Source organism: Sparassis crispa (assembly GCF_003851025.1).
Source record: "Sparassis crispa DNA, contig_000004F, whole genome shotgun sequence".
In the NCBI taxonomy this organism is placed as follows: Eukaryota; Fungi; Basidiomycota; class Agaricomycetes; order Polyporales; family Sparassidaceae; genus Sparassis; species Sparassis crispa.
The window spans coordinates 1,139,908-1,152,125 of NW_020939751.1; the positions used below are offsets into that span (position 1 = coordinate 1,139,908).

At 52.2% G+C, this 12,218-nt stretch overlaps 3 protein-coding genes across 3 annotated transcripts; all 3 read right to left on the bottom strand.

Annotated features, from left to right (window-relative positions):
* Positions 1–308: 308 nt before the first annotated feature.
* On the bottom strand, positions 309–1,543 carry SCP_0503940 (Versicolorin reductase; the record flags this gene model as incomplete). The annotated part of the gene is made up of 9 exons (XM_027758458.1): positions 309–349; positions 409–511; positions 564–598; positions 653–721; positions 798–863; positions 925–951; positions 1,014–1,127; positions 1,178–1,223; positions 1,286–1,543. 9 exons carry the CDS (start codon positions 1,541–1,543, stop codon positions 309–311), a joined length of 759 nt encoding a protein of 252 aa, XP_027614259.1.
* Positions 1,544–2,723: 1,180 nt separating this feature from the next.
* SCP_0503950 (hypothetical protein) lies at positions 2,724–3,538 on the bottom strand (the record flags this gene model as incomplete). Its single annotated transcript, XM_027758459.1, has 2 exons — positions 2,724–3,396; positions 3,462–3,538. The coding sequence occupies 2 exons, from the start codon at positions 3,536–3,538 to the stop codon at positions 2,724–2,726; spliced, it is 750 nt and encodes a 249-aa protein (XP_027614260.1).
* Positions 3,539–4,490: 952 nt separating this feature from the next.
* SCP_0503960 (hypothetical protein) lies at positions 4,491–5,504 on the bottom strand (the record flags this gene model as incomplete). The annotated part of the gene is made up of 3 exons (XM_027758460.1): positions 4,491–4,503; positions 4,559–5,006; positions 5,069–5,504. The coding sequence occupies 3 exons, from the start codon at positions 5,502–5,504 to the stop codon at positions 4,491–4,493; spliced, it is 897 nt and encodes a 298-aa protein (XP_027614261.1).
* Between the last annotated feature and the right edge of the window lie 6,714 nt (positions 5,505–12,218).

Consider the following 12,218-nt stretch of genomic DNA (forward strand, 5'->3'; position numbering starts at 1 on the left):
GGACTCGACAGAAACAGTCTCGGAAAGGTCTTTCATGTAGGAGCATTTCTCACAAAACTAACAGGCATTTGTATGCTGTGAGGTATGCACGTAAGTCTCACAGAGAAACCGAGATACGTCACGACCAGAGCTCCAGGTACGCATGAGAGGAAGGGGTAACGCTGAAATGGCGAACATCAAAGTAGCTCAAGACATAGCATATAGATCGCAACGGGAATGTTCTGAGCGTGAGTTGAAACGGGAGCTAGTTGAGAGTTTCGCTAGTTACGTTCAAGCCTTGTTAGCTAACAGCTCTCCGGATGCGACTTTCAGTCGAAGAAAATGCCTCCATTGATGTTGATACTCTGGCCTAGTCACCACATATTCGATCAGCCAACTTGACAGCTACGTACAGATTACGCCACGTACCGCTGACGAATTGAGATTCTGGTTTTACGAGGTAGGAGACCAGATCTCCGATGACGGAGGGCTGTGCGCTTGGAGTTTCCTTCCCGAAACCCACCTTCTCCACCTGTACAGCTGCAATGAACTACGTTTCACTAGGACAATGGCGAGATACCTACTGTGCTTGAACTTCCGTCCTTATCGGTCTGTTTTACTGTCCAAGGAGGTCTGTCAAGGTCTGTAACTGTGCATCAACGTTCGGACGCACACATTGGTGTGTTAATAAAACCAGGAGAATAGCTGTTGACAGTGATGTTGTGCTTCGCCCATTCAAGCGCTATAAAGCAGTGTTGAGAAAGAACACCAGCTCAACCGTGAATTCAATGAGAAAAAGAAGACCGAGATGGACGCACCACAAGTTTGAGTAAGTCCACGTACTGCAAATTTTGATGCGCAGTATGCAGAAAGGTTGATCATTCCTGCGTGTGTGAAGTGCTCATGAATTCGAGTGCCTGCGTTGGCGGGTGCTCCGAGACCTACCCGTCTTGCCAGACAAGGAACAAGCGCCTGGAGATGACTGATCAATACGCGCAAAACGTGGCAGCTAGGCAGTACCAAGAATGACTGACCTATAATTCTTCCGCCCCGTCCCTGTTTGATCATTCGGATGGCCGCATACTTGAAGCACAAGAAGACACCCTTAGCATTGACAGACATAACGCGATCATATTCTTCGACAGAAACTGCGGCCCTCGATCAGCATCGCAGTTTCCGAAGAAGACAAGATGCAGACTCTCGACAGCAGGCTTCAACACGGTGATGCCTGCGTTTGCAACCATCTGTGAGTCAACAAAGTATTCAGAATAAGTATGCGGTACTTCATTTGGACACAAATGCATACCACGTCCAGTCCGCCGAGTGTCTCTACGACCTGATCAAGCATGACCTTCACATCATTTTCGCTCGACACGTCTCCAGTCACAGCGAGAGAGCGTCTGCCTTTTCGCCGTATCTTCTCGGCAACCGCTTTGAGCGATTCTGCCATTGAAGGAATATCGTTCACGGCAACGTCAAGCCCATCTTCTGCAAGACGCAAGGCGATGGCCTCTCCAATTCCTCGAGAGGCACCGGTGACGATGGCAATGCGCGTAGTAGACATTAATAAAGAGACGCTGGTGAAAAGGCATCGCTCTGGAACTGCGTTTTAAGGCAGTTCCTGCATAACTAGTTCAGTGTCAGCAAAATGCCGGCGTGGCCTGTCAAGCGTTCTCATGACCTATTGGTCAACGTTGATTTGGCGATCTGCGGAAGTCCTAGTTTGATTTGGGAAGATAGACCTCTGTCGACGTTGTAGTTCAAGGAGAGGTCTGCCGAAGCACCGGTGACGTTACCAGATGACCGTCGAATGTGCATGACTTGAGATTTGAGCGGTCGTGCATATTCTTTTGACACAGTACCGTAAATAGCCTGGAGATATAGTTTCAACTAACAGAAATATGCCAGGGTTAGTGACAGCAGGCACACACTATTAACGTGGCAGTGCCTCAAGGGTTTGTGGGTCTACCGACAGTCTTGCTCTTGTTGAAAATAAGTACGGCGGTGTAGGAAATGCAGAAGGTCCAGAATAGAACACCCGCAATGCCAACCTGTGATGCAACAACTGTTGGTGGCTGAGATCCCATGTTCTTCAATCTCGGTCATCTGAGATGCATAAGAGCCTGGCCAGTGCCTGAATCTCTTGCCTGTTTATAGGGAATATTGTAGTCATACATATCAGCTGGTATCACCATGCGAAGGGAGAAACCTAACAGTGACATCAGCTGGCCAATCACGGCATTCGAACTTCAGTGCTATCTCCATTTCCGTAGCAACAACCCACTTTGGAGAGATTCCAGGCGATGCTGGATGTTTTGCTTGGTTGTTGTAGGATAAACTTCGTTGTTGTCAACGATGAGGATAAGACCGTCGGCAGCCTGAGTGCGCCAAACACATAGTAATGTAGGGAATGTGCTTAACCTGCTGAAAGATGGCAATGTCGACCGCCATGGAGGCGGCGCGGCCAGAGATCACATTTGTAGATTCACATATTGATATCCTGAGGACAGAAGTGCACAGTGGAAGCAGGACAGAACGAAGACAGACCGTGGACATCAGTTTGTGCTCTGCACAACGCACCGGCGATAACCACAGATATTACGAAACTATGGCTAGCTCGCGAACACACACTACGAGGAGAATAAGTCTCAATACGGAGACGAAGTGCCGAAATTTCACCGTCAGAACCGTCCCTGGGAGGGCACCTCCGTCAACCATAACGGCAGCACCTCGTCCTCGCCGACCTACGAGAACAGCCTTGACGGCTCAAAGGGGGCACATGTGTCATGGGTGACACCCATGCTAAGGATATCAACCTTCTCCAGCTTGAGCACGCGGAATCGCACCTCGCTGCGTGTGCACGCACTCGCCAGATCAGCGAGCTCGGCGTGATCGCTTTGCACGACGACTGAGAGAGCGTCAAGCTCACTCTGGCCCTGGCGCACACGATCCAACACTTTGATGGCATCCTGCACTGGGAAAGGATGCCGATAGGTGCCTTCCAGCTGGAGTGTGCGCAGACCGCGAGGCAAGCGGTCGAATATGGCATTGCTGTAACTCCCGTAACCGCAGTGCAGGTGCAGGAGACATGGGAGGTGCGCGACAAGGTCGTCGATGAAAGGAGTTGATGGGATATGGTATGATTGGATGGCGAGGGTCCGGACACGGCTGGCGTGGCGCTGGATGACCATAACCAGCTGTTCAATCTCATCCTGAGCGAGACCGGATCCCGAAATGTCAAGATCAATGTGATCCAACTGGGGCCCAAGGATGGTCAGGAGGTGGCCGATGGTAGAATAATACTGGTATGCGCCAATGCTCAGCCGTCTGAGTTTTGGTATGGCACCCAGCGTCACTGGGCCCCATTCCCTTCGCAAGTGGAAGGAAAACCATTCCAGCGATGGGAGTTCCAAGCAACTGCGCAATGTCTCGGCAGATGTCACCAATAAGCCACGAATCATTAGCTTGGGTACCGTACGAACCGCCGGAGATCGGAGCACCAATTGTTTGAATTGGTCGTTCCTCCCGAGCAGCTTAACTGCCACTTCTCGAAGTCCATGTTCGGGTATCAGCTCCAGCCAATCGAAGATTGCAGTGTCCCTTGTGGCGAGTCCAGAAGTGACCGCTAAAAACCGTACACAATCCCGTAGATGCGGACAGGTGCGCATCGTATGAGCAAGCGAGGAAGCATTTGGCGCGTCTGATTTGAACGACATGCGTGCATACAGCAGCCGACGAGCGGTTGGGCTCCAATCACGACAAACCAATGCTACTTGAACCAGATCTCCCGGTGTGGCGTAGTGGAAGATTTGGTACAAAACGTCCTCGTTCCAGCGAGGCGCAAGTACAGCGGGAGGTTTTGTCCTTCTCAGCTGAGAGAAAACGGCTCGCAGCATATCCGAGAACATTGCTATGATGGACAACCAAATGGTCGTGCTCTGTCGCACAGGATCACCACCTTGAAGCATACTGAGAGAGAGTGGGCGAAAGCGGTAGATGTGAAGCAAACGTTGCAACGAATCTTTTCTGCAGTTTGGTTATTCGGCGTTAGACAATATTGGCATGTTTAGGCTGTGGTTGAGAATCCTACCTAGTCACTTAAAGATATGACAGGATATGGTATTCGAGAGTATAAGGATGTTGGAAGTACTTGTCTATGAGGTGGACTACAGCTAGGCGTGCCTTGTTTGGTCGGGTTACCATACATGTTAACTTGACCTAAGTACATGCTTCCGAGTCGTGGGCCCCGAACTTGACAGTGGAAAAACAGACACAGAACCAAACGAAATGCATGGAACTTCATTGATCTCATCTCTGTGCTGACTGTACTGCCTATCAGAGACTGGCCGCTTATGTGCACATGACGGCAGCGTGGGTGGAGAGATATTCATTTTCCAGGTTACATTCACTTCGATCAAAATAACTGGAGGGCTTCACTCGAGAGAACCGTACAAGTGGCAGACAAAGTAGTAAATGGCTATTGCGAGAAGGTAGAGGTTGACAACAACAATTCACTGGCCACACCTATGTTCGGTGTCAGCATCTTCGGGGGTACCAAGCAGAAAAGACAGGCACTCACAGCATAAGTGGAGCATAAACATCCTTACCCACAATGTCTACCAGCGGCATGTTGGTAGGGTCAAGAGTGATCATAGTCTTCGCTGAAAGCTCCATAGCATACCGTATGAGAGCAAGCAAGAAGTCCGCCCAGGCACACACAACGGCAGGATCAATAGTGCCTTCGTGCTGGCGGAACTCGATGGTCCCATACTTCGATACACTGACGAAGTTGACCTTGTAATCCCGCATATAATTCATCGGCTTGTTATCAGAGTCAAGGAGATCATCGAGGGCGGGATTCATCATGCATGTCAATTGCTTCACATCACGAGCGGACAGAATATGTTCAAGTACTTCTGATGTCTCGTAATCCACGAAGAATAAATTAGACCTGTTGCTTCTGAGCATGGTATTGGTTATACCATGCCCAGCTGAACGATGGGCTGGGTGCAGCTCATCAATCGCTTCTATAAAGGTGGATAGAACAATAAGCAACATAAAATACGGCGGAGGCAGCCAATAAACGTACTCTCGTAGAGGATAGTGATCACTGCAATCTTCTTGAGCTCGTCCAGGGTAAACGTCTGCCCTGGAGCCTTGCCGATACCAATATGAACATGGTATCCGGTACTCTCATTCGTACGCAGTAGCACGGTGCTGCATACGGAACCGAGAACATCACAGATTTCGCTGTGCCAGGTAAGGCGAGTGACCGTGTCGGCATCGGTGAAGACGGGAGATATAAGCTCGACACCCTCCATCCGCCTGGTGAAAGCCTCTCTGCCTGGAGCGATGGAGTAGTCTTTAGCAATGATCCACGATGTCTCGCCGGTGGAGGGCCCATCATCCGAGACCTTGGCGGTTGCCGGGTGAGGGCCATTAGTGATCGCCTTGGCAATCCTGTCACGAGCATCATAGCCCTCCGCAACAGCTTCAAGCTCGACACCGAGAGTGAGCAACTTCATGGTTGGGGGAAGTTTTATCGAGGGATGGAGAAACGCACCAGTCAAGACCGCTCATATACGAGACGATTGGAGTCCCGGGCGTCCACCGAAAATCGGCTCTCGTCCCGGTATCAAGAAATGTCGTAACATCAAGCCAAGGTCAGGCCATACATAACACACTTACAGGGAAAAAAAGAGGAGCTGTAAGTAGACAGGTCCTATGTAGAACAAGGGTACAAGCATTTTGGGGTTCTGTGGACGATGTGGCATCGGTGGAACTTACTGTGAAGTGTCTCGCGTGTCCTCGTGTATGACTTGAGCATCGATTTCCAAAAGCGCGGGCAGCCAGATAAACATGTGGTACACCAGGACAAGAGAAGGGGGAAACGAGCGGAGATGTGGAAGCAGCGAGAGCACGGAGATGTGCGTCCCAGTGTAGTATTAGCCTGGGTCGAGTCAGCCATGAATAGTTGACCTGGGTATTTCCACATGCTATGATAGGGAGTCAGAGTTCAAGAGAGGTATGTTAAAACAAAACAGGATGCATGCGAAAATCAGCCTGATGTGGAGTCAGCAATCATACTTCTGGTGGAACACGAGTTACTTCGGCCCTCGGAAACAAATACTAAAACAGAGAAGTGGACATTCACGCCGTATCAGACGACGCGTACTGGAGAAGAAAGAAATCAGGGACGGTCACATTCCGGTCAAGAAGGCTTTTTGCCTACCTTTGAAGAGCAAGGACATCGATAAAGGCGTTGAAATCATCCTGAAAAGCCGTGGTGTGCACATGAGAACTCACCGCACAAGCAGCTTTGCCAGAAGCTGGGGCAGCTGTTGTCTCCTTTAAGCAGACTACAAAGATAATCCCTTACTGAGTAGGAGAAGGCGGGGTTATTAGGGTCAGGCGTATCAAACCTTGATCAGACCTGCCAGTGGCCCACGGTCGAATCCTTCTCGGTGACTCGGGCCCGGATGGTTTGAGATCAATTTAATTTTAAGACTCGTGAATCACGCAAACAGAGGGCGGTCGTTAGGATTCGATTGGCGCCCAGCGGGCGCCTGGTCACGTCACGTCCAGCGTGAAGTTAGTTTGGATCCTTGAAATCCAATTACCATCGTTGACCCGGATATGCCAAAATTTGGCACTTCTGGTCCCGCCGCGCAACACCTGGCGCGATAGTCTCCGGCAACCCATATGATATGGGTATGGCACGTAGAATACAACAGGTGGTTTTTCTGGATTTTTTCGAGCAATGTTGACCATCATAGAGAGATGCCGCTGTGTGGCACCAGCCAAGTACAGTCCTGTGATTGCGAATTTTTTGGGATCCGAGCAGGCCACACATACTTATCAAAAATTTGGAGCATCAAGCCCAGTGGAAAACGCGTATTGTGAGATCGCAGCAAGTCGCACGAGGTCGTGGCTGTGACCAGCTGCGACCAGCCGCGAAAATTTGGACTATATGCGATCTTGCGCGAGCCCAATCAAACGTGGTCGCAGGCTAGCACAGTGCCAAGCGGGAGAATCGAGGCATTTCGCATCTAGTCGAATATTAAGCTGCTGTATAATAATTGTATTGTCGTGATTTAATACACTGTGACTACACTCGACGTCGTGTGAGCACCCTCGCCGTCGTGCGAGCTCCTGCGACATCGCGCGATCTACTTCGACCTGCTCCGCTCACACCCCCGCCCCCGCTCCCACCCCTGCCTGCGCCCCCGCCCCCGTTCCCGCCCCCGCCCCCGCTCCTGCCCGTACCCCCGCCCTCGCACCTACGCACCCCTGCACGCACGCGCACGCCCATCCCCCTGCCCGCGCACGCACCCGCGCACGCACCCGCGCACGCACCCGCGCACGCACCCGCGCACGCACCCGCGCACTGGCGCGCAACCGCACACATCCGCACTCCCTGTGTTCGCCGTCGTCCCCGTTTTCACACCTGGATGCTGCCCAACACCTGTAATATAAGTAGAGTTAGTGAATATGTGTCATAGCATAGATAAAGAATGAGATAAGGTAGAGAGGTCTGCTACAAAGTCGGTGCAAGCGCAGCTGTTCACGCTCAGGCTGACTGGATAGTCGAGGTCGTCCAGACGGCTTCTCGCGCTCGAAGTGTGCATAAAGGCCCGGCGAGCTCGTTAGTCGGGGTCGTCGGAAGAGAGATGTGTGACCGCGGAGCCTGCTACAGGGGGCGGGGGGTTTTGGACGCCGCAAACGAACCTCTCCAGTGCGAGACGATCGCCTCGGTGCGCTCGGTCCTCGCTCGGTCCATGTGCCCCCCGCCCGCGCGCCCAAATATCGATCCTCTGACCCCGGATTTCCCGGTATATGCGCCAGAAGTCGACGTGCCGTGTCCGCATCCACATCCTTGTACTCACCTGGTCATCCTAACTTGCCCCATCCCCCCACTTCTCAACTTCTCGATGCGGGTCATGTCTATCGTGCGCGCCGGGGTCGCGAATCGGCGAATGCGGCGCGCGGACGGGACTGCTCGGATGTCTTCGTTTGGCTTTGGAGCCTGGAATGCGGCACGCGTACCGCGCCCAGCCGCTTGAGATTGAGGGGCTAGTCAGTGCCCCCCAATTGAAGGCGCAGATGGAAAGATCATGGGGATCTCAACGAATGTGGATAGTATCGGATCGCCTTCTTATCGGAAGATTAGCATAACATGATCCACACTTGCACGTAGGCAGTACTTACTACCGTAATCAGCAGCAACGCTGCAAGTACACCAGAGGGGGTCTCTCGACCATCTGATAAGTAAATTTAAGGACATTTCAGGTGCCTGGATGCCTGACACAGAAACTGTCGCCGTACCTCGTCAATAGGGGCACATCAGAGGATTACAGTCAGGAAGACGAACACACATTCACATAGTCCGGATGTGTCGCAATGCGCACCACGCGTGCACCAGAAAGCAGTGCAAACTTGTTCTCCCGGAACTGCTGCGAGATTAGACAGGGAATGAGATGTAGAACAGTTCGCACTGAGCGGGGTGCGGGCAGCTGTGCGCACTCGAGCGTGGCATGACCGTCACATTGAGGCAGAGAAGGCTGTTGAGCCACTTCTCGACGGTGTCTTCGGCCGCATATAAAATTGGTGTCTCGAGCTTGCAGTGTGCACGCTTTCAGCGGTGCCTTGACGATGGGCTTCTTGAAGCTCGAGCTTACCGCTGCATCGTCTTCGCCCGCGGCGGTGTCTTTAGTACGCGAGGGGTGGGTGCTCTCATGGAGCTGTTGGATGAGCTTGAGTGAGAGTAATCGGCCGGTATAATAAGCATCGTGCTCTGGAGGTCAGAGCGACTGGATGCAGGAGGACAAGAGCGCAGACGTGGTGGCGACATGAGTACGGTGACGCGTCCATGTCTCTGTCACATGATGAGCTCGGCGTGGGTGCAAAGAGATGATATAAGTGCAAGTACACTGGGCACAAGTACAACATATAGTATATAGCTAATCGAGACACGCGTGCAGGCAAAATTCGACAGATGGCGGCCTTACGTCGAGCAAAGTGCAATTCAGACGGGACATGGTACAGGATCGACGCATCAAATCACAGGATGTCTCGCACGTGTTCGACCAGGTGAGATCTGGTTCGACCGCTTGCGATAGTCCAAGTCAAGCCGCGATCTGGTGCATCTTGGTTCGTTCTTGGAATATGCGTTTTTCACTGGGCATCAAGAGTAGGCACACAGGCTTCTACCTCTGCAATTTCGAAGTGATCAGGTAAGAGAATAGAGCCGTAGGAAAAAATTTGGCACTTCTGGGACATTTGGCATATCCGGGTCCACGATAGTAATCACTGCAAAACCGAGAAAATCTCGGACCCTGAAGACAGTCTGAAGGCACCTCCAAATCGACGCGTCTTAGGACCGGAACAACAAATATCTTTGGCCCCGAGAAAAGGAGGGAGCGGCCACCTTTTCGACGTGTTCGGCCCTGAAGACAGCTTCATATTCAGAGTACGAAGACGTTGATAACGGGTCGTATTCAGGGTAGGAGATGTTTCAGCCCCCTGTCTTCAGCATCTGAAGACTCCTACAATACACTCTGAAGATTCATATGAGATTCTATCTATTTGGACTGTTCCATGGCAAAATGTCGCATAAAATGGGAATTATATTTGATAATATATTATGTATATACACCACCAGCATGTCCGACCTGCCCTATACCACTCGTGCACTGCTAGAAGATCTCCCGTACCTCGTCCGCGCTCTGCACCAGGATTTTCACGCAGTGAAATTGATGGTTCTGCAAGAATGATAGGATAATGAGAGGCTGGAGCATTAACATACGAAGCGCAGTATTTAGCTCGATGCTTGCACGTAAACCGTAAGCCCGGGAACCGGGAGTCCAGTACTTCTGCTGCAAGGTATTAGTGTGTCAATAGGCAGAAACATGATGAGCGCGGGAGGGGCAACTACGCACTGAGCGAGTACACGGTGTCATCCGTGGATGCGACGAGGGCGCTGATACAGCGCTCCGCAACAGCGTTGCACTCAAGCTCGCGGGGAAGGGCGGGAGGGCTGAGGAAGGTGATGGTTCTGGTGCAAGATGCACTGAAGGACTTGAGTGAGGGTATGCCCTTATAAACCCTTTGCCCAGGCCTGTCTATGCATCCTCAGGTCCGAGCATTCTGCACATCTTGAGAGGGAGAAGACAAGAGAAATAGCACAATTTTTGAGCGAAAGATGAACAACAGCATCTTCAGAAAGTCAAAGATGTGGTATCAATTGGAGTGGGAAGATGTTGCAAACAAGACGTCTTCGACACAAGAGATAGCATGGACCGACAGTGTATTCAAGGAATCTTGGGAGTGCCGGAAATACAGGATGTTCGACATCTTTGGTGTCCCGTAACATGCCGTCAACTCCGAAGATGTGAGAGATAAGGTAAAACTGATGCGTCTTGGACTCTGACGATTTTGTGGGTTTTGCAGTGAATAGACATATGTATTTGACACGAGGGAAGTGCCGCCTCCTCGCGGCAGAGACCTTGCTTGCGAAATTTGCCACCGCATAGATTCGAACTTGAGACGTCGCAAGCCGAGTCGGGACTTATGTCGGAGGATTTACTGCCGACATGCCTTATCGGGCCAGCCGAGCGCGGGCGCCCCGGTTCGCCTCCCCTATCTGGTCCCGCGCCCAAGGCAGCCGATCCGGCCACGTGCCCTCCGGGTGGCGAGCGCCCAATGCAGCCGATCTGACCACGTGCCCTCCGGGGTGCGTGGGCCTTGTGCACGTGCGCCGGACGCGCGTCGTGGTTCCTCAGAATTAGTCCTCCCGCCGCCGCCTTGCGACCCGCGTCGCTCGCGCGGGTCGGTTTTCATAAGGAGGTGACCACCCGCCCTGCGTTCTCCTTCCTCCTGGCTCTCGATCCGTGGTTCCAGATCATACCCGCACCCCCTCGTGCCTTCGGTTTGGGCCCGCCTCTACTCTATGATCTACCACATCTCCCCCAGCGCGCCGACGACCCGACTCGCGAGGCCGCCGCCCTGTCCTGAGCTCGCGGCCCGTCCTCGCTCCCATTTTGCAACCGGGGACTGCAGGACTCGCATGGCCCCCCTGTCCTGCCCATTTTCTTATTTTTTTTTCATCCATGTTCTCGTGCCGTCGGCATTGTCGTCGTTGTGATATGCTCTTCACGGTCACCTTGCGAACCCACTTTGTTTTTGCAGGAGGGCCCTGCCTCTGTGAGCACACTGCGGGGTCCACCATCTGCTCGATTCCCTGAAGGCCTAGAAACAGTACACACACTATGTAGATTCTGTTGTACATACATGGCTACAATCCATCTTCTTCCTCCGAAAGGCCCGTGAGATCAACAACTCCCTCATGTTGGATCATCCAGTCTTCACTCGAGGCTTCACCGCCACTTCGGGAAGGTCCTGATCTGGCCGGAGGATAGTCTGTGAGAGTGCGGGCACTTCATGCACGGAAGGAACCGGGGAGTCGGAAAGCGCAACAATTAAGAGGGTGGAGAGACCTTGCAAGCAAGGTAAAGCAAGGTAATTAGAAACCCGCAATTTGGCTGTAGTGGGATAAGGAAATTGGCACTGTCAGAGCAAATGGTGCACAGCGAGCAGCAGAATCGCATTTGACATGGCGGTACGACTCGGAAGCATACAAATATTGCGGTAAGTACATCAAAAATCGTAGCTACCTATAAGTACCTCCGGCAGTTCCAACAGGCGCGCAATGCCCGACGCCCGACATCTGACTGGCGCACCGCGGCGCCGTCCTCTTCTTCTCGATACTGATGATTGCGCGGAACGTGTTTTCAAATTTCAGGACCAGACAAACGTTGGGCATGGTTCGGGCAGCGACTGGTGGTCCACCTACTCCGCTCGACATTGGGTTTGTACTCACGATATGAAAAACGTCACAGAGTACAGGCTCGTACACTTGAAACGCAGCCTGGAGCCGCCGCCCTGAGCGAAACTTTGCACCGGTCTTGACCTTGTGGATCTCTTCCCGATTCCTTGACAGAGATAATTATAACAGAATAGTGCGCGATAATACAGCACTCACCCAGAAGATGAGAAGAGAAGAGATTGAGCCAAGCCCGACGAAGTTGCTGTATACGTAGTACTGTCGGATTCACCAAGTCTGAACGTTGAACATTCAAATTGTAGAAGGCGAGGAAGCAATTTTGGTTCCGTGGCACTCGAGCATCCGGCTTGCAACTGATCAGCTTTGCACGGTACGACGATCGTGTAGGTGTGTATGA